The 21,252-nt window shown below is 39.3% G+C and overlaps 1 protein-coding gene across 1 annotated transcript; it reads right to left on the bottom strand.

Annotated features, from left to right (window-relative positions):
- Positions 1-11,975: 11,975 nt before the first annotated feature.
- On the bottom strand, positions 11,976-21,022 carry LOC147640005 (leucine-rich repeat receptor protein kinase HPCA1-like). The gene is made up of 19 exons (XM_086776193.1): positions 20,748-21,022; positions 20,119-20,242; positions 19,650-19,721; positions 19,194-19,268; positions 18,996-19,067; positions 18,083-18,250; positions 17,855-17,929; positions 17,601-17,672; positions 17,407-17,478; positions 17,042-17,110; positions 16,833-16,907; positions 16,300-16,374; positions 16,046-16,174; positions 15,108-15,598; positions 14,461-14,613; positions 13,548-13,690; positions 13,233-13,452; positions 12,796-13,034; positions 11,976-12,707 (listed from the first exon to the last, which is right to left on the bottom strand). Exons 1-19 carry the CDS (start codon positions 20,893-20,895, stop codon positions 12,234-12,236), a joined length of 2,946 nt encoding a protein of 981 aa, XP_086632319.1. The 5' UTR covers positions 20,896-21,022; the 3' UTR covers positions 11,976-12,233.
- Positions 21,023-21,252: the final 230 nt, after the last annotated feature.

Raw genomic sequence — 21,252 nt, 5'->3', positions numbered from 1 at the left:
GTGCGGTAGCGTTTTTTTGGAGGCTTCTTGTGGAGAGATTTCTTGGCTGCGTTTTCATCATCAACTTCAGCCCTCTTCATGGTGTTTTGAGGTACATATTCATCCTCTTTTCTACACCTTTCTACCAGCTGAAAATTCCACTTTGCTACACACTTTGTGTTTGCGTTTTTGTGGACAATCAACTCCTCCATACTCCTTCTACCTAAGGCTATATTCTCAGCCCTCTTTTGGTGGTTTCTACGGAGTCTATTGGTTCATATATCGGCTGCGTTTTGTGGCTGTGTTTTTGCACTATCTTTGTGCATATTTTGGAGATACTTCCTTGGTGGACAGCCCATCTATTGGCTGCATTTTTTGGAGGTACGACACTTCTTCCCTTGTGTTTTCCCACCCTCCACTCCCTATGGGATACGAATAGTTCTTCCTTATTAGAAAACTATAAGTCTATCTCTTCATCAGTACACATTGGTGATGCTTCGTCTCTCCCTGTGATTGGTATTGGTGATGTTTCTTTTGGAGATGCGATCTTACATGATGTTTTGCATGTGCCTAAGATGTCTGCCAACTTATTTTCTATCTCTAAAGCTACTTCTAAAGGTCTTGGGGTTTACTTTGATGATGAAGTGATTGAAAACATTGATAGACAGTCACTTTCTTGTGTGGCACATGGTTATCAAAATGCTAGGCTTTATCATATACGCTCTTTTACAGCACAGTTGCCACCACATGAGTCTCATCTTCATCAATTATTTGCTTCTCCTAAAGCACTTGTTTCTAATGAAGATAGTGATCTATGGCATTTCCGCTTTGGCCATGTTCCTCTTGCTACTTTGCAACATCTTGTCTCACATGAAATGGTTACAGGTCTACCAAAGCTTGTCTCACATGACATGGTTACAGGTCTACCAAAGCTTCAGAAACCTTGCCATCATATTTGTTCTTCTTGTGCTCAAGGAAAGCAACATCGGGATTCTTTTCCAGAGGAGGCTACTCATAGGGCCACATGCATACTTGAGCTTATTCATGCTGATCTTGCAGGACCTATGGAAGTACAATCGCTTGGTGGATCCAAGTATTATATGCTTCTTGTGGATGACGTCTCTCGCAAATCATGGGTTTATTTCTTACCTAAGAAGTCTGATGCTCTTTCTCAAATTCTGAATCACCTTGGATGTTCATCTACTCCGACACTCATCTACTCAGATTCACAGAGTGCTATTGCTTTAGCCAAAAATCCAGTTATTCGAGGACGATCAAACACATTGATGTTCATTTTCATTTTGTTCGTGATTGGATTTCTGAAGGTCGCATTCAGCTTGAGTATTGTCCTACCAAAGATAATGTTGCTGATTTGTTTACTAAGCCTCTTCCTCGACCTACCTTGGATTATCTTCTTTAGCGCGTTGGCGTTGGTCCTCCCATCTAGACCTGAAGAGGAGGCATTGGTCCTCCCATCTGGACCTGAAGAGGAGGTGTTGGATAGGTGTCATCTCCAGATGGTGTCACACTAGTGGCACACTCTTTAGCCTCTAGGCATTTTTCGGATTTATAGCATTCATTTCCATTTTTTCCTATTTACACACTTTTTGGGCGGAGGAACTTTCCTATATATATGAGGCATTGTAGTTCATTTCTAATCAAGTTGGCTAGTGGTTCATTGATGAGTTCTTGAGTACATTGTCTCTTCTCTCATCTCTTCTTTCTCACAAGCCTAAATAATGAAATCATTCACCACATCACAGGGTTACACAACGGGCTAAAGATGCATGGGATGAACTAAATAAATTTTTGGGCACTCAAGCAAAAAATCAAAGATAAATCTGCTAATGCAATTCTACAAACTTGATATGAAGGAAAGGGAACCTCTAACCACACACTTGAACAAATACAAAAGTTCTTGAAAGACTTTGCTATTTATATCCACTATTTATATCCACACTGAAGCTTGCGTCTAAAGTTACTATCACAGCTTAGCAGGACTCATAGTTAGATGTTGAACCATAGAGTTCAAAGATTGACATAGCTGTTGATCCAATGACATTGGATTAACAAAAATTTAGTGTTAAAATGCCCTAACTTTGTGCTATATTGCCAAGAGTTTAAGGTCAATCTAATGAGCATTTTGTAGTAAGTGGCTGAAGGGTCTTGTAAGAGATGGCTCCTTTGGATATTTCAACTCGGGTCTTGAAGGGTCTTGTAAGAGATGGCTCCTTTGGATATTTCAACTCGGGAAGAGTGTATCCATGAGTACAGAGTTACTCTACCAAATCGATGGAAGGATTTAGAGTTTCAGATAGACAGAGTAAAGTGGATGCAGTTCACCTCAAACATTAAAAAAAAGGCAACTTGTACTAATTTGTATTTTTGAAATATTTTATGAAGTTTATACAAGGACCCAGTATTCCTTGTTTGTCTTCAATTAGTTGGGTAGTATATTGCCACCTGCTGCTGCAGGTAGGTAATGCACTACCACAGTAATGAGGCAACAAGGAAATGTTATATGTCACACTTCATAGTGGATAACACTACTACAAGATGACCCATTTTCGACGCCTATAGTACCGACGATTTCTGCATCGTCGAAATACCCGTCAATACAAATGTCAAAATACATTGTCGAAATGATCATCAAAATAAATGTTGCAAAGAAGCGTTGAAATAACAGCTGAAAATTGCATCGAAATAAAAGTCGAAATAAGCGTCAAAAACTAAAAAATTTTGTTTTTTATTTTGAACTTTTAAAAAAAAGTAAGTGTGCAAAAAAAGATAACATTGACAAAAAAATCAATATTTCTTGGCAAATAAAACTGAAATAAGATGTTATAGCTCATCATCGACTCTCTCATCCTCAAATAGATCCATGGCTCTGAATACATCTATTTCCAGAAATACCTCTCCATCTGCATCTTCGTCAATAGGTGTAGCCTGCATATCGTCCTCTTCTATTTCAGGCATTAGAGGTGGTTGTGTTGAAAGTTGTTCTTCTATTTCTTATTTGAATTCAGGATTAGTTGTTGTGTTTGCTTCTGGTTCAAGCGCTAGTAATTGTTGAATTACTATACCTTTATTTGATCCTTCTTCTAGTTGTTCGACTGGATCAATATCTATTTCTTGTGCTTCTTGAGTGGGTTCTTCAACCTCTAATGCATCTAAAATTTCCATATCTTCAAATATTTCTTTACTGTGGATAAATTTGGATTACAAACAACCACCTATGATCTCTCGGGTCCACCTTGAAGACGACCTGCTCACAATGCCTTGGTAGCACAAATGTGTCCCTTTGGTTTGTCCATATCTTTGTGGAGTCTATTTGAACAAATTCGCTCTTATCTCTGCGCATGGTTGCTTGTGGTCCTTGAGTCACTACCTTGATGAACCACTTCACATTATAAATGAACATAGAAAACTTTCTAAACCCACCAACCTTGATAATTTCTTGCTTGTGGTCCTTGAGTCACTACCTTGAACCACTTCACATTATAAATGAATATAGAAAACTTTCTAAACCCAACCTTGATAATGTCTTGTATCATTCCACAGTCAAGCATGACAACTTCACTACTTAGATCACTTGCACTTGAACGACTTTCTTGCATGAAATTTTTTTAGACACCAAAATAAAATGTTGTTCTCTTCTTATCTGTTCGCTCCACTCAAATTGTGACGACCGCGTGACCAAAGTGCACCAAATTTGTGATACTGCAAGCAAAAGAAGATCATGAAATTGTATCAAGAACAAAAACTTATACAAGACTATGTCTTACGGTTTCTGGTGTATATATAAAAATTCACTTACATGGTAATCACAACCATATGCAAGCTCCTCCTCCTCGTCGCTTTATAACCTTGCCACTCTGTTTTGCTTGTTTTATGGTCTGTTGAAGCCATCTACTCTAGAAGGAAATTATGGAAGTTGAGCAAGTGAATCTGGGTATGACAATGCTCTAGTTGTTTGACTCTTTCTAAAATTCAAACGATCTCGGTCTCTTTTCCTCTTTGCTAGCTTATACCTCTCGATCCATTTCTCCATAGCACTTGAGTTGAGGATGCAAAATTTATTAATCTTCTCTCGCAATGCCATATCCATTATTCTCTGAAGCCCTTGTCTTTGAGCCTTTTCTCCAACGAGCCGATCATCCTCTTCTTGTGTCCACAATCGTGGCATATCTGGGTTTGGCGTACTAAGAAATTATGTTACGTATACAAGAGATTCTTGAACAAGCCATCTCACTTCCATACTGCCCTCATGGTGAGCTTTTTGATGAACAAAACCTTTCAGTGTCTTCATAAATCTCTCAAGGAAAAACATCCATCGACTATGAATGACACCTGCTATAGCAACCTCGTCAACCACATGAACAAGTAGGTGCAATTAAGTTGTTAGGAAACTTGTTGGAAAGAATTTCTCCGCCATTGTAACTACATCATTGGAGTTTAGAGACAAGCTGCACCTTCTTTGATATCCATCGTACAACTGCACTAATCTTGTATATTGTTGCTCTTATGTCTTCGCTGAGGCAATCCTTAATGGCTATTGGTAGCACAAATTGTAAGATTTTGTGCCAGTTATCCATGAGACTTCAAGAAGCCACTAAGCTCTTCATCATTTGTGAATGCTCCCTTCACGCGATGCATACAACCAGTGGGAGTACGAAACTCACTAATGCACTTCTTTACACGCCACTGCTCTTCTTTGGTTAAGACCTAAGGTGCTCTAGGGAGAATCACCTTCCCATAAGCTCTACTCCATGTACATAAGTGTTACATGTGATCCACCTCTTGTAGATCATCCCTTTGAGCCTTACTCTCTTTAGCACTTGTGATGGTTTCCAAAGCATATCGGCTATGTTCTTGAAAATGTGCATAGGGTCAAGAAGATGATTGACTAGAAGATCACTCTAGTATGGGAGTTGGATAGCCACTTCATTCCGGGGGGTGAACAACTTGGATCCACTTCCCATTCCATCCTCCAATCACTTGGCTTTAGCACACGAGGAGGCCTCCCTAGAAATCTCTCTCACAACTCATGGTTGTTGGGAGATACTTTTTGTGGCCCTCGTAGACAACCTTCTTCAAAGCTGTTGAGTACCGAGACTCTAATGATGTAGGCCCACATATAGGGCATGCATTATAACCAAATATTGAAAGACTTGCCAAACATGCTAATCATTGTGATGAGATATGCAAATAATACAAAAATACCAAAATCGCGAAATTAAATCAGATCAAGAAATCTTAGAATAATTAACTTACCAGAGCACACTCCATAGCCTGGCCAATCATGTATGATTCACATAAGTATTCCTCGCACTGTTGCAGCCCTTTCTCCAAACCGCTTAGATGCATCATGAACTTGGATACCATCCCATAACGTGCATATCTCGTCAACTAATGGAGCCAAGTAGACGTCCCGGTGTTCTCAACCTTGTACTTCCCTGGAACTATAAAGGAAAGTAAAAGGTGCCCCTTCTTTATTACTAACCATGGTGGCAGGTTATAATTTACTAGGCAAACGGGCCATGTACTCCATGATGAACTTCGTAAGCCAAATGGATTGACTCCATCCATTGCTAGTCCAAGATGAATATGGCAAGGCTCTTCCTCAAAGTCCACCCACTTCTCTTTGATACACCTCCATGCTGAAGAATCAGTGGGCACACGCATAACATCATCTGTGGATCTGGTGTTTCGATGCCAAGTCATTAAAGATGCAATTTGAAAGATCCCTGTCCCCACCGTGCAACGAATTCTGGGGTGCTAGTAGCAGCGGAAGTAGTACTTCTTGCACGAGGCAGGGCCCCTCACTCGGGGCCTCGCCCACATATATCCGGACAAGAGAGTAATCCCTCGGTTCTTCCAAAACCGAAACCCGAAAAAACTTCCCTCACCCAGAAAGCACGGGCGATTCCTCCAAGATATTTTCACTCCAACGTAGTCAAGAGTCTTAACTAACTGAACTGATCTGACCGAACCCGTAAGTCCCATAGTCAGATCAAGGAAAAGACTTGCACTTGGATCATAGAGACCAACGCTTTTTTCCTCATTGAGAGGCACAGCCGTTGATTCTTTTCCATAGAATAATTTTATCTGGGAATTACTTCAACTATCATATCATAACAGAATTGAGTCTCATTTTAGGGATCCATCTCAGTCCAGCCTAAACCCATCTAGACCCGTGGGTTAGCCAACCACTGTAGCGATGGGATCCATTTAAGAATTTGGTTAGGTTTTGTCCCGAGTACCAGGGAAAAGAGTTTCCAGGCCTCCTAGCCAGATATTCATGCAAACTTAAAACTAGTCACACCACTTACACACCCAATATAAAATTACCTTTCTCACAGATTCAGCTATCTTTAAAACAATATTTTAATGAAACTATAGTATCACTGATCATAATCCTCCAAAATATTCGGTTGAATCCTAATTTTCAATTTTTCCTTCATCGGTGTACCTATGGCATCATTGGCAACCAGAACGCTCACCAGCTGTCCACTCAGGGGCCTTTTTGATAGTTCCTAGCTCACATGCTTCCAGTTGCGAGTAGTCGATCGTACTGCGAGTAGTCGGTCATACTGCGAGTGATGCGAAGGAAAGGTACGCCCTATTACACGGGACGTATGCTCTCCTCAAGCAACTTGCATGAGAGGGCCAGAACATGAATTGGACAGATGTGGTGAATATGGTAAACCTCTACATTTTTCACTCATCAATTAGTTTTTTCCACACTTGTCATTTCTAAGTTTTTGTCCCTTGAATACTCTTTTGCAGGGACCAGTGCCAAACCCTGAAGATAACGCTAATGATTAGGAGCTATGTACAAGAGTCGGGCCTTAGTGGCATACTTCTTTTTGTCGGCTCTATGCCTCTTTTTGTGTACTTTTTGTCGGCTCCATTATGAGCTATGTAACTTTTGTTACTTAATAGAAATTACCGTTTCATGACTTTTTAGTAGAGAACATAGATGTAATTTGTAATAGTGGTATACAGATACACCTAGGTGCAAGACTACACCTGAGTGTATCATTATATAAAAATAATAATTAAATCTACATCCGTCGATATAATCGTATATATAACTATCAAAATAAGCATCGAAATACTGGTCACAAAGCGCGTTGTTGTCAACATCGAAATATGTGTCGCAATGTTGGTCATTGTTATAGCGTCAAAACTGGCGTTGCTCAATGATCCACCATCATATTGTTTTATGGGTGATGGATGTGCTCTATTATATAAGGCCCCCTTTATTAGGAGTAGCCATTGTTGTGAGAGCATGTGGAGTTCCCAGTTTGGACATTGGTGGTGGATGGTGGTGGCCAACTATGGCCAGATGGTTAGGAGATGGTGGTGGCCAACTGTGGCCAGATGGTTAGGAGATGGCTTATGTAAACTTGGCACTCTACCAGTAGGATGCATGTCTGAGTGACCACATTACTGAGTGCTAGCTAAGGACACACTGTTCTTGAGCTCTGCAGGGCCCCTTTGAGGGTCTAGATGATCACAGATGGTCGTGGGAGCTGCATTGTCTAATATGCTCTCATTATATGGTCGGTTTATCATTTTGGACCAACTCGTGGGTTGGCCGACGTGGCTGACCCATGGTCATATGCTCACCCTGGGTTAGTATACACTCAATTCCATGTCAGCATCATGTATCTCACATTTATGTTTGATACACATTTGTAAAGGCTCTCATTATGAGGAGAAGCCATTAATACATGTGTATTTGGTGCTAGGAACCCCATCTTAGATGCCAATGGGGTCATTATTGTGACCATTGATGGTTAGGATATAGTCAAGGGTTCGAGTGTTAGCTGGGGCCTAGGGCAAATCCTCAAATGGAGGGTCCCAGGGGGGGTTCGAGGATGAGAGCCCCTAACCCAATGGTATGGGTTTATTATTATTGGGCGATGGTCATTTGGCCATGTTCTGAGGGAAGTGTGTCTATGCCGTGTAGCTGCATGTGTTATATACATACCTACCACACCACTTACATCACTATATATGGACATAGTTATCATATCCACACCCTTTACAATTAGTACATCCTCTATCGAGAGTCTATCTAGGTCACCATCTAAGGTCCACTTGAGAGCACAAAGCACACGAGTGGATTGCACCATCACATTTTGTACCTATCTCAAAATTTTAAATTCTTTCCATTCTCTATCTATTGCATTGTATATTCAAGTCACCATCTAAAAGCTCCACTTGAGAGCACAAAGCACACGGGTGGATAGCATCATCACATTTTGTACCTATCTCAAAATTTTAAATTCTTTCCATTCTCTATCTATTGCATTGTCTATTGCACTTTATTTATCAATCTTTCAATTGTGCTTTATTCTTATAATATATAGACTAGTTTACAACCTTAGTTCATCATTGAGTTCATTGTGTTTAAGCACTCTTGTAAGCAAGACATCCTCCATCCAGAGTCTATGTAGATCGCCATCAAAGTACCTTACCCGAAGCTCATGAGTGGACATATGCCACTAATTTGTATTTAAGTTTGTAAGTAGTAATATCATTTACTCTCCACTTCTTTCTCCAATCTAGTGCTTTGTATTGTGTTGGTCCTAAATCTGTTATTGTGTATTCTTTCATAAGTAGTAATATCATTTACTCTCCACTTCTTTCTCCAATCTAGTGCTTTGTATTGTGTTGGTCCTAAATCTGTTATTGTGTATTCTTTCATAAGATGCACATGGAATTAGTCAATTTTTAATGGATTCTCATGTTAAAGACACTAATAATCCTATGACAATAAAATTCATGTTAAACACCATTTATTTTCTTCGAACCATCTATGTAGACATCTATGTAGACATGCATGTCAAAGAAGTTACTCCAAGTAAAGCAACAACATGCTTGCAAAATAAAAATACACTAAATTATTTCTAAGATGATCATTGCACTAGCTATAAACATGAGAAGAATACTTCTATAAAATAAAATCATACAAAGGGAGATCTTAACCAGTCGGTGGCACCATGCTGCTATAAAAGCCTCGTAGGAATAGTGGAGGAGGTAAAAATACCATGGTTCCACTATCTCATAAATCTATTGTGTTTTGTTTGTGTAGCTCTAGAAGAACCATGTATATGAGCCCAAGTGGCCAAAAGAGTGTGAATGATGTCATTCCATATACTACAAATACAATGGGTGTCATAAATATGAATACCCTCAAAGATCTATGAGAATTTGGTCTTTTAGATATGTCATGCTGTGATACTAACAATAATCTCCGAGGTGATGTCAATACTCAACGGAGGTGGTGTGTATCATAACAACAGGGGGGATATCTTGAAGCACACATCTTTGAGTTATGCCCCCACAGACAAGTATAATAGGATCTGCTCCCCTGCCCTCAAAAAGTAGTTGTGGGCTAGACTACGTCAACCATGCTATAGCACCCGAACTAATATAGATAGGATCACTCCTCAATCTGCCCAAGAACACATCTTGAAGCACACATCTTTGAGTTATGCCCCCACAGACAAGTATAATAGGATCTGCTCCCCTGCCCTCAAAAAGTAGTTGTGGGCTAGACTACGTCAACCATGCTATAGCACCCGAACTAATATAGATAGGATCACTCCTCAATCTGCCCAAGAACTAGGCTATAGATAATCAAATTCTATGTGCTTCTATACAGTCCCATAATCAATGATACATTCTTTCGGATGGAGCTAGGCATCTAGGACAAGATAGGTCCATGCTAAAAATAGATCTCCATTGGTTGGTGCGCAACCCATTGTGTATAAATAGCCAGACGACATAGGATATCTGACTCTCCATGTATGAGTGACAAAGTCTCTGCTGTCGCCTGAATCTCCTCTTTCTCCTCTAGCTTTGGGAATCCCAACACCTGAACTGGACACTCGAAGTGGCACTGTTGTCCCAAAAAAAACCCCCAAACCACAAGCGGTGATACTTAGCTAAAAATGTACCGGTGATCTAGTGGTGGGTTAGGTATGGTTGCATCAATATGTGCAATATACCATCAGTGACTCTATTTGAGATGTTTGGTAGACGCCTCTCTTTGATCATCATCATCAATGTGTGCAATCCACCATCAATGAATCCATTTGAGATGTTGGGTAGATACTTCTCTCTGATCATTCGGAAGACATTTAATATTCTTCCAATCAAGTACTATCACACTGCACATCTCTCCCAACTTGGCCACCTTGATGCACCTAGGGGTCTACCAAGATCATCTCTGATAAGGTTGTTCCACATAATGGGCTACATGTCAACCTCATCTACTAAGCTTGGAGGCCTATGATGTAAAAATATCCACATACCACTCCAAACCTGGATGATGGAAGAAACTAGTGGGGAGGATGATCGTAGGGAGGGGGGGGCATAATCTGCCTCGAAGAAAATAAAATGTGTGGTGTGCCTTTAGTCACATCACCACTCTCAAGGACACATCTAAGAATATGGTACATGAAGAAATCCTTCATGGGCTTGGTTCTAGGAAAGAATGCTCTAGCCACCAACTTGCAAAGTAGAGTTTTCTGTGGATCAATAATGTTCAATCCCCTTTTGTGGTTGGGAAAGATAATAGTTTCCCAATCAATTATGGCCCCGGTATATCTCATGAGCCATCAAGCCCCGACCATAAGAAAATGTGAATCACCCTTTGCAAATGTCTAATGCACCTATCGTCATAACACTAATAAGAAGTGGCACACCAAGCTATGGAAAGAAAATGTGCCAGCAAGCCCCGACCATAAGAAAATGTGGATGTGACTCTGCAAATGTCTAATGCACCTATTGTCATAACACCAATAAGAAGTTGCACACCAAGATATGGCAAGAAACACTTGGTTTACCACACCAGGGCTTTTGACGCTCGCATGATTGAGCCCCTGGAGCTCCAATGAAGAATCTTTTTCTTTATGCTCATGAGCACAGGGGAAAACTGCTAGATCTAGTGTAATTTCTATCTCGACCAGGCATCCAAGTGCTCCAATCAATCCTCTCAAGGTCACCAACCCAAAATCCGATATACTTATGCCAATTTATAAAGGCCCTTGCTACTAGACAAAACTCTTACAAGGCAATGTGAAATGAGCAAAGACACGAGTACGTTGCCTCAAGAAACATTGATGTATCATCGACCAACTAAAAGACTAAAAGCTCTTGTGTGTGACATGGAAATCTCAATCCAGATACTATGGCATTAGAGTAAAGGAAAATGCTCAAAGTTCCTACAACAACAATGAGATACAGCAAGGGAGGTAAGGGACAACCTTGTCCTACCTAGCGAGAGATTTGGAGCCACTCACCTCGACCCCACAAGAAGCAAGCACCATGTTATGAGCCTCCTGATAAAGGCAAGAGACGCCTGTGATCCAATCTTAAAAGAATACTTTTAGATTATCATTATTCTAGGAATCTAGGAGTGACCAAATCTACTTCATCATTAAGCACCAATATCATTTATAGCTCTAAGAACTCAACCACATCTTTTGCTTCAATACACTCTACTTACCCTAAACCCTCCTAATTGGATTCAAGGAGCAAAAAATCCTACAAGACTCAAGGAATGAAAATGCCTTGAGGAGAGAGCAATGGAGTGAAGAGGAAATCATAACTTTGAATAAGCATTTTTTTAAAATATTTTCATTAGAACATAACTGAAACTTGAAAATCTTGACTAGGGTGCTTTCTTTTCCCACCATTTTAAGAGGGATTTTGTAAATTTTGAATCAACTCTAGGTTAAAGGGAACCTGTCTTGCATGGGGATACCACAACCTATATTCATGTATATTACACTGTCATTATATATGCCTTTGAGCTTTAACCCCAGTGGTTGGGATTAAACCTGTTGAAAGGCAAGTGCAGGTTTGAATCTCGGCACCTTAGAATTTAAAAAAAGCTCACTAAAGACACGGTGGAGTGTAACAACAATAGAGTGGGACTAAAAGGATATAGGTTCAAAGCCAATTGCAAAGGATTGTTATTGATTCAAGGGAATCTATGTATGTATTGATGAATGGATGATTACATTGATAGTAAAAATGTATAATCATTTATATAAACTAGCCATGCTAACTAGTGTACAACCAACCCATAAACTACAAAAAAAATATAATCATTTAGATAAACTAGCCATACTAAGTAGTGTACAACCCATAAACTACCAAAAAACAGGTGGTAGTAGTAAAAAACTTGGGATCAAAGTAAAACTGTTTCTTGCTGCCCTCTTCAACTTTAATCACTTTGGCTCTAAATTTGTGTTCATCCCAACAAAGCTTCCACTGTATTCAAATGAAGTGCCAATGTTTTGCTGCATGAACGGTAGCTTTTCTCCATATTGTTGTGCATTTTCTTCCTCTAGATTTACATCCATATTAGCAGAGGGCACTTCTGTAAAAGACTCAATCTCCTTCACCACCTCTGCCATGGTGGGTCGGCTGTTGGGATCATCCTGCACACAAGACAAGGCCAACTCCACTAATCTTTCCAATGCCTTGGGTGGGTACTCTCTCAGCTCAGGGTCCACCATGGATGTCACCACTAGATCCATCCCACCTTGTGCAAGGGCTTTTCTACACTCACGCACCACATACTTGCCGTCTTGAATTGGCACCCTACCAGTCACTATTTCAAGCAACACCACACCAAAACTGTACACATCACTCTTATCTGTGAGTCTGTTGGTCATAAAATAGTCTGGGTCCAAGTATCCCTGCAATGAATGAAGAAATGCCACCATGAGAATTTATGATGTTGGAGGCAAAAGCTTTCATACCAACCATGGGGTCTGGTCCTCTTACCAGTGTTCCTTTGACATGTGTAGACAAAGGAGCCACCGCATCGTCACTAGGTGCAAGCTTGGAGAGCCCAAAATCTGCAACTTTGGCCACCAGCTTGTCATCAAGAAGGATGTTGCTCGACTTGATGTCTCTATGAATGATGGGTGGATTAGCTTCAGTGTGCAGGTAAGCAATGCCCCTTGCAGAATAGAGTGTAAGTGCTATCCTCCTTTCCCAGTCCATGCGTATACCAGTTGTACCTAGAAAGACACAACAATGCCATAACATTTACCATGTTATCTTGCATCTCACACACCCCACCTAAAACAAGGCACTTTTATTACTACAAAATGCTCGGAATGCCTACTTTGCCTGGTCAAACAAACTAAGCTAATAAGTGTTCAATCTAGATTCCAAAGTTCTTGAGTGTTTAAGATTCAACTGCATGTAGTATATACCTGACAGGCATTCTCTTAATGTCCCATTTGGCATGTACTCATACACAAGCATCTGCTCGCCTTCTTCAAAGCAAAATCCTATCAAACCCACCAAATTTCTATGGTGCACTCTAGACAAGAGCTCTATCTCATTTTTGAACTCGTTGGCACCTTGTAAAGAATCATTTCCTGCCCTCTTAATGGCCACTGTCTGTCCTGATAACAGGAAGCCTTTGTATACCTGCAAAAATCAGATAATGAAGTGACCAACACATAATATGACGGTGCATTAAGAGACAAATGGCAAGTACCCATAGTTTATCAGCAATGTGATACCTTGCCATATCCACCTTCACCAATCTCATTGCTTTGGCTAAAGTTGTTTGTGCACTTTCGTATTTCGTCCAATGAGAACCAGCGAGCACCTTTCAATTGAGGAATATCTGTAGTTCCCCCTTCACCAGCTGCAATCCAAGAAGCTGCCAGGGAGAAAATTATGTCAAAGAGGCTTCATGGTTGTCCTTTGCATTCATCACATTTCTAGATGGCATGCCAGGGTCGTCCACCTGCATGCATTCTTCTCATGGATTGTTGACTTATATTAAGACTAAGATCTTACATATTAGATGAGATGCCAAGGTTGTCCATTTCTTATTTGATTATTGATATATTAAAAGCTTACATATCTAGATGAGATGCCAAGGTTTTCCAATGCATGATGCATTCTTCTCATTGACTATTGATATATATCAAAACCAAGGCCTTACATTACTAGATGAGTTGCCAAGGTTATCTATGGCATGCATTATTCTCATTGATTAATTATTTACATAAAAACTAAGAGCTTACATTCCTAGATGAGACGCTGTGCAAAGGTTGAGTATTCCATCAATTTCTCTCATAAATGTCATTAATTATTAATATATCAAAACTAAGACCATGCCTTTCGCATGCATTACTATCATTCATTTTATTGATTAATAATATATCATGGCCTTAACATCGCCATATGAACTATATGAGATGCCAAGGTTGTCCAATGCATGCAATCTTCTGATTGATTCATGTGATACATCAAAACCAAGGCCTTATATTGCTAGATGAGATACCAAGGTTGTCCAATTCATGCATTCTTCTTCTCATTAATTAATGATATATCAATGAAATGCCATGGTTGCCCTTCGATTAATGATGTTCATCACAACTAAGACTTTTGTACATTGCTAGATGAGATGCCAAGGCTACTTACCAAAAGGCTTATTCAACTGTTCTGCCTTTACAGCTCTCTTCTTCTGCTTCATAGCATAAACTCCAATGACCACGATTGCGATCACGAAGGCCGCTACTGCAATGCCAATACCGATTTTTGCAGCTGTGCTAAGCTTGTTTACCACAACCACCACTGCATTATAAAACGCAAAGAAGGTTGTGATTAACTTAAGCATAACATGAATTTTTTCAACTCTGCAAATGCATGTTAGAAGTCTATTTATCTTCTTGCCCTTGTATATACATTACTAGCATAGCCACCAACAAAGTAAGCCATGCGATTATGCCCAGAAGCATTAATAAGGGTGTGATTAACTAACCCTCAACTTAAACTTTCACAACTGCAAATGCATGTCTAATTAGTAATAATGTTCTTGTCATTGTATACATAACAGGAAGGGGCGTGATTAACTAGTAAGAATGTAATTAACTATAAACTTCTGCAGCTGCAAATGAATTTGTTAGGGATCTGATTATGTTCTTACCATTGTATGCACTACACTACAAATGCATGTGTTGGGGCTCTAATTGTGTTCTTGCCACTGTATGCACCAGTAGTGATGGTCTATAAAGCCACCAATAAAATCTTCAGAAAATTAATCAATATAATCAAGTCAAGGGATGTACCTGCGCCATAAGGGGTCCCAATGAATGCACACACCATAGGTCCAATTAGAGGAAATGAAAATTCCTGGTTTTTGATAATAAATGATATGAGAGCTGCTTCATCAGAAGACCATGCACTAGTGCTGCTTGGTGGAAAGACCGACACTGTGATTTGAGTAGCCGAGATGACATCCACCACCACCTGGGTGTCCAAGATTGTTATGTTTATGGATTCAAGAAAACTGCTATTGCTAAGCCCAGCTGCAAACTGCTGCTCCAAAAGGGAGATGTTGTAGTCTGCGAGAAGGGGGATCTTGGTTGCTAGAAAATCGGCGTTGCCCACCACAGGGTGAGTGCACTGGCAAGTGGACGCTTTGCGATTGATTGCATACTCATCTTGACATGTATTACTGCATTCGGATGCACTTGTAGGGCTTGGAGGTGGTGGTGTGTCAGATTGCAATGTGCTGCATTGAGCTGAATTGTTGTTGCAATATGGATTTCCATCCAGTCTGTTTGATATGCAATCAAAATGTAGGATATAAGTATTATGATCACACAGGTTTCACAAAGGAGCATTCCATTAAAGCTGGAGTATGACCACACAGGTTTCACAAAGGAGCATTCCATTAAAGCTGGAGTATGACCACACAGGTTTCACAAGGAGCATTCCATTAAAGCTGGATTTTAATGGTGGTCTCAAAACACACAAAATACCACAAATATATCTCACTTACACAATCACAATTCATTCAAATATTACTAAGAAGTGATATTCAGTCAGTCTTAAGTAGATGTCCACAGGTGTGTAGCCTGGTGGTAGAGGGATTGCACTTGCTGGGGACACCTGCAACTAAATATATAACATGTCTCTAAAAAAAGCCTTTACTAGATGGAGCCAAAAATACATTTGGGTTTCAACAGACCACTAAATGCTCAGGAATAAGAGAATTACTCACAGTATCTCTAGTGTATGATTGGCCTTGTCAATGCCAGTCAGGTCATTGTTTGTCACATTCACAAGGAGCAGGCTCGAAAACGCAGAAGTAAGGTCAAGTGTGCCATTGAGATTGTTTGAGGCAAGTGTCCTGTGATGAGACAATGCACAGAATAATATAAGCTTCTTATTTTCAATGATTACACCCCAAACTCACCCACGCACCTCCCCTTCCGCACACACACACACACACCCAAAAAAAAAAACTAAACTTACACATTGGAGATATACGGGCTCGAATTAAATATGTCAGCAGGTATGGTGTCAATCAAGTTTGCAGAGTCCATGGCCCTGTAGAGTAAAATGGAAAACCAGGATGGACATAAGCCAAAAGAATGTAAGATATGACCTGAGTGCACTGGAGATGGTAACCTCATAAGGTATAATTGAAGTCTTTATATTTATAGTAAGTACTAGCTTCGGCATCACAAAAAATTGTGTGTGCATGCGCGCGCACACGTGTGCACGTGTGTGTTAGTACACGTTTATATTTGTATTCACAAAACATTGTTCACATTTATATTCATATTCACAAAAACATGCAGAACAAACCTATTTGTAAGCAGGTGACATGAGGGTTTTATTAAAATTGAGACCACTACGCAGATTACTGGCTAACAAAAACAGTTACCCAAATAATGTATTCTGTGTTACTTTCAAAAGCAATGCAACAATATTATTGATAAAAAGAATAATATGTTACATGTTACAAATCATATGCTATAAACTAATAAGGCAAGGTACTTAACAGTAAGTAAAGATTTTTGAGATCACTAATCCAACTTGGGATTGCAGCAGCATCAAACTGGTTGTTGCCAAGGTACCTGCAAGTAAAAGTTTAAAACATATAAAGTGATGTGATTTAGCACCTCTTGCTGAAAATGAAAAATTAGGATCTAAACTGGGAAAAAACTGATTTTTATCTTGATATTGAATGTGCGAAATTTCCCGTCCTTACAGCATTTGTAATTTTGTGTTGTTGGATAGATCTGGCAGCTGACCACTCAGGTTATTGTTGTTTAACTGCCTGTATTACATAACTCTACTGTGAGCAAAATTCAAAACTCAAAAAACAAAAAACTTTGGAGAACTTGAAATTGCATTCAGTAGGACATCACCTCAGTGAACAGGAGATCGGATACATACATACATACATTTATACATACACACACTTAAGCATGCATGCACACACACATGTATCTACATGTGTGTGTGTGTGTGCGCGCGCGCGCGCGTGCAGAGCGCATGTGCATGTGTTTGTGTAACTGTTGTTGTAATAAAGGAAAACATATTCTCAAGGACTCAAAAGATTTGTGAGCTTACAATGTGGTGAGGTTTTTTATGATACTGATGTTAGACGGAACCGAACCATTGAGAGAATTGGAGTCGAATCGTCTGCCCAAAAGCAAAAGGAAGGAGAAAAGAAAGAAAGTTATCAAAGGTTGCAACATAGAGCAAAGAAACTGTGGGATACCGATTGCCCTACATTATTAGTTTTTCAATTTGAATGTACTCACATGATCTCCACATGAAGTAAATCTCCAATATTGGAAGGAATGTTCCCAGAGAAATCATTGTTGGACAATAACCTGCCCATTGAGCATAATTCAAATCACAAATGGTGATCAGAAAATGGTTTAATTAGGGCTTCAAAAACAAGCTGCATAACTCAAAGTTTTAGAGCTAACATGGATTACAGATTCTAAACAAATGCACACATATTTTTGGCTAAGACTAGCATCATGAGCCCCCCAAAAAAAAACCATCTTACAAGTGTATCAGGCTCATCTGCGAGTTGAAGATGGATGATGGAATGCTCCCCGAAAACGAGTTGTTTTCCAAATGGCTTAAGTTAAGCAATGCCATTCAGAAAGAAAACACACACATACACACACAAAAGCATAGTTAATTACGATCTTGTAAAAATATGCAAAGGTTAAGGTAATATATGTGCACAAAACATGACTTGGTTCTAATCTTTGCAGTGCAAAAGACTTACAAGTGCTGTGCAGTTGTAAGATTGTCCAAGCCACCTCCACTAGTGCTTGTAGTAGAAACAGGAAGCAGTCCAGTCAATTGATTGCTTGATACATCAAGCCAAAATAAATTGTTTAAGAGACCAATGGTATCAGGTAAATTTCCCGAAAACGCGTTCTGAGTCAACCCACTGAGAGAAAATGGCCACAAAAAAAAGGGAAAAAAACTAGTATGTTAGTTGATTCACAACCAAAAAAACAAAAATTTTTGGTAACAGAAAGTGACGAGAATCCCGGGGCACTAATAGAAAATATGTATGATATCACCTGAGTGTACAAGCGATGGTTACAAGGTCTACTTACAATATTTACAATTACAAGAGGTGCATTGCGCGCGCGCGTGTGCGCACACACACACACACACCCACACCCACACCCACACACACCGACCCACCCCCACCCCCACCCCCGCGCCAATTTTTTTTAAAAAAAACCCACTTAGGTTTTTCCACTAGAGGAAAAAGTCCAGGTAGGGAGAGAACAAGGTACTCGTTAACAACATCAACACATAAACATGTATGCATTATCACCTGCTATCTTTAATGATTCGCACATGCGGAGTCATTAATCATGGGTTATTAAAACATTCACACATGTATGTGGAGTCATTAATCATGGTTATCTAAACATGTGGAGTATGTTCATAATAATAGAACATTTGGGAGAGTCATTAAAATTATATGAACCAGAGCTAATTTGCATAATATGGAAATTTGATTAATGACTCTTGCAAAATAAGAATGATTATAGAGGATTGAATTTTTTCATATAAGAAAAAAATGGTTAATTAAACTGAAATCGTACAAAAAGGAAATTAATTATTATAGCTGATCTGGATTGATTTATTTTTTAAAGGCTGCAGAAACATGTACTTACAGATATTCTAGAAAGCTGAGGTTTCCAATTTCTGATGGAATTGGGCCCGAGAAATTACAAAATTGCAGAAAACTGGGGGAAAAAAATTGTTGCATTTTATGAACCAGGCAAAAAAGTATTGCTAGAACATAAAGAAAAGGTGGTTTTAAAATGCGTTTTTTTTTAGATTTTTTTTAAAAAAAAAGAAGTTTTGCTTACAATCTCTGGACGTTTGTGAGGTTGCCTATCTCTGCAGGAAGACTGCCTCCCAACTTTGGATTGGATGAGAGATCCCTGTGATTTTTATATATATTAAAACACTAATTAATTATAAGAATTCAAATATTTATGCAATTGCCCACGAAAAAAAAAAATAAGTTATTACTTATCACAAATTAAACAGTAAAAAATATCTGATTGCCAGAAAAAAAGAACGGTTACTCATAAACCTTTCTCTAAATTTATTTCTTTAAATTCTCTTTTAAGATTGGATTTCAGAAGAGGGGAATTTTGCTCTGAAATCGGCCCTTCAAAATAAAAACAATTTATTTACCTATCGATTGGCCCTTTTTTTTAAAAAAAAAGAGAGAGGACATACTGCAAGCTTGATTTGATTTTTTTTTTTAAAGTTTTCTAGGTTTTTGAAAAAAAAATCATAATATATTGGACACTTACAAATCTATCAAATTTGTAAGGTTTCCAATAGCAGAAGGAAGGGTCCCAACCAAGCCCTGGTTGATAAGAAGCCTGGAAATAGAAAGCAAACAATAAAAACAGGGAACTATTATTCAGAAAATTATACATCATTTTCTAGAGGAATCTTGACAATAACCTTAATTTCACCATTTAAAAAAATGCCATTTTTGCATTATGCTGCTTAATTTTTTTTACGAATAATTGAATTTAAAATGCAAAAAAGGGGTCATTTTTGCAAATACTAGCCACTAAATACAGTCGTTGGCAAGACAAATGATTCAATTAAGGTTGAATATGCTAATTCAGCGAATAAACTTGGAGATTAACACAAGGGTTTTATGGGAGGGGGGGGGGGGGGGAAAGGCAGGTCGACATTAATTAAACTGGTTGATTAAAAGGCTAATTTAGCAGATTAACGAGGAGATTAAACAGGGTTTGAAGGAAATACAGCTGGGTCACACGTGAATTGGTGCAGCCAATGCCAAGCCATGAGTTCTCGCATGGGTCTGTGCTGGTGTCCCACGAGGAAGGGTTTTGGGACCAAGCGCTATGCAAAGCAATCAGTGCGTTCACTGCAATTGTTTTATTTTAAAAAACAAAAACAAAACAAAGAAACTGATTAATCCGAGATTTAGAAATAGAGAACTCTGAATATCTTAAAACCCACAGAAAATTTCAGCTTTTAAAATGATTCAAGGCCCCCAAAAAAATGAATTCTAGCTGGGCGCTAGTTAAATTAATCTTCAATTAAGCCCTTTAATTGCAGTTAGATCTGAATCTTCTTCCTGTCAGTTAGTGGGTTATCCAAACTCGCTAACGATTAGTCTAAATAGAATGTCTAATGAATTCTAGCTGGGCGCTAGTTAAATTAATCTTCAATTAAGCCCTTTAATTGCAGTTAGATCTGAATCTTCTTCCTGTCAATCTTCAATTAGTGGGTTATCCAAACTTGCTAACGATTAGTCTAAATAGGATTTACTACAGCTTTATGTAATGAAATTTAGTGATTAATGACAAAACATTTACAGCAGAATCGGAGCATGTTATTGTGTAGGATTAAGGTGAGGGGTGATTTACCGTCTTGCTGATTGGTAGTTGCTGCCACAAACGAAAGCAAGAAATTACTGGCGAGGATGAGAGATGAGAAGAAGATGAGGGTATGAAAGCTATGATGCGGCATCAAAACAGAAGAGGGGTGGTGTTGCTGTCTAAAGATGGGAATCATAGGCTCGGATATGGAGAGCAAAGCAAGGATTGAGCTCAATAGAGAAAGAGAGAGAGAGGGGGGCTACGTATGTACGAAGAGTATGTATACTGTATGAAGAGAGAGAGAGAGAGAGAGAGAGAGAGAGGTGCCTGTGTGTGAGACAGAGAGAGATACTATGTATGAAGAGAGAGAGAGAGAGGGAGAGAGAGATGTATACTGTATGAAGAGAGAGAGAGAGAGAGAGAGAGAGAGAGAGGTGCCTGTGTGTGAGACAGAGAGATATACTATGTATGAAGAGAGAGAGAGAGAGAGACGTGTGAAGAAAAAGCCCCCGCAGCCGCCAAGCGGTTGTTTTCCTTGCAAACAATGAACACT

The sequence above is a fragment of the Cibotium barometz genome, chromosome 3 (assembly GCF_041138505.1).
Source record: "Cibotium barometz isolate CiBa-2024 chromosome 3, ASM4113850v1, whole genome shotgun sequence".
NCBI lineage: Eukaryota > Viridiplantae > Streptophyta > Polypodiopsida > Cyatheales > Cibotiaceae > Cibotium > Cibotium barometz.
This window is presented reverse-complemented; position numbering and strand designations above follow the sequence as displayed.

What these genes read in the sequence shown, in the direction of transcription:
- LOC147640005 (XM_086776193.1), bottom strand. Translation starts at nt 20,895, where the DNA reads ATGATTCCCATCTTTAGACAGCAACACCACCCCTCTTCTGTTTTGATG. An exon ending in CTCAGCTTTCTAGAATATCT is followed by an intron (nt 18,251 to 18,995) that starts GTAAGTACATGT and finishes ATTTTCTCTCAG; the next exon opens with TGGGTTGACTCAGAACGCGT. An exon ending in AGCCCGTATATCTCCAATGT is followed by an intron (nt 16,175 to 16,299) that starts GTAAGTTTAGTT and finishes GTCTCATCACAG; the next exon opens with GACACTTGCCTCAAACAATC.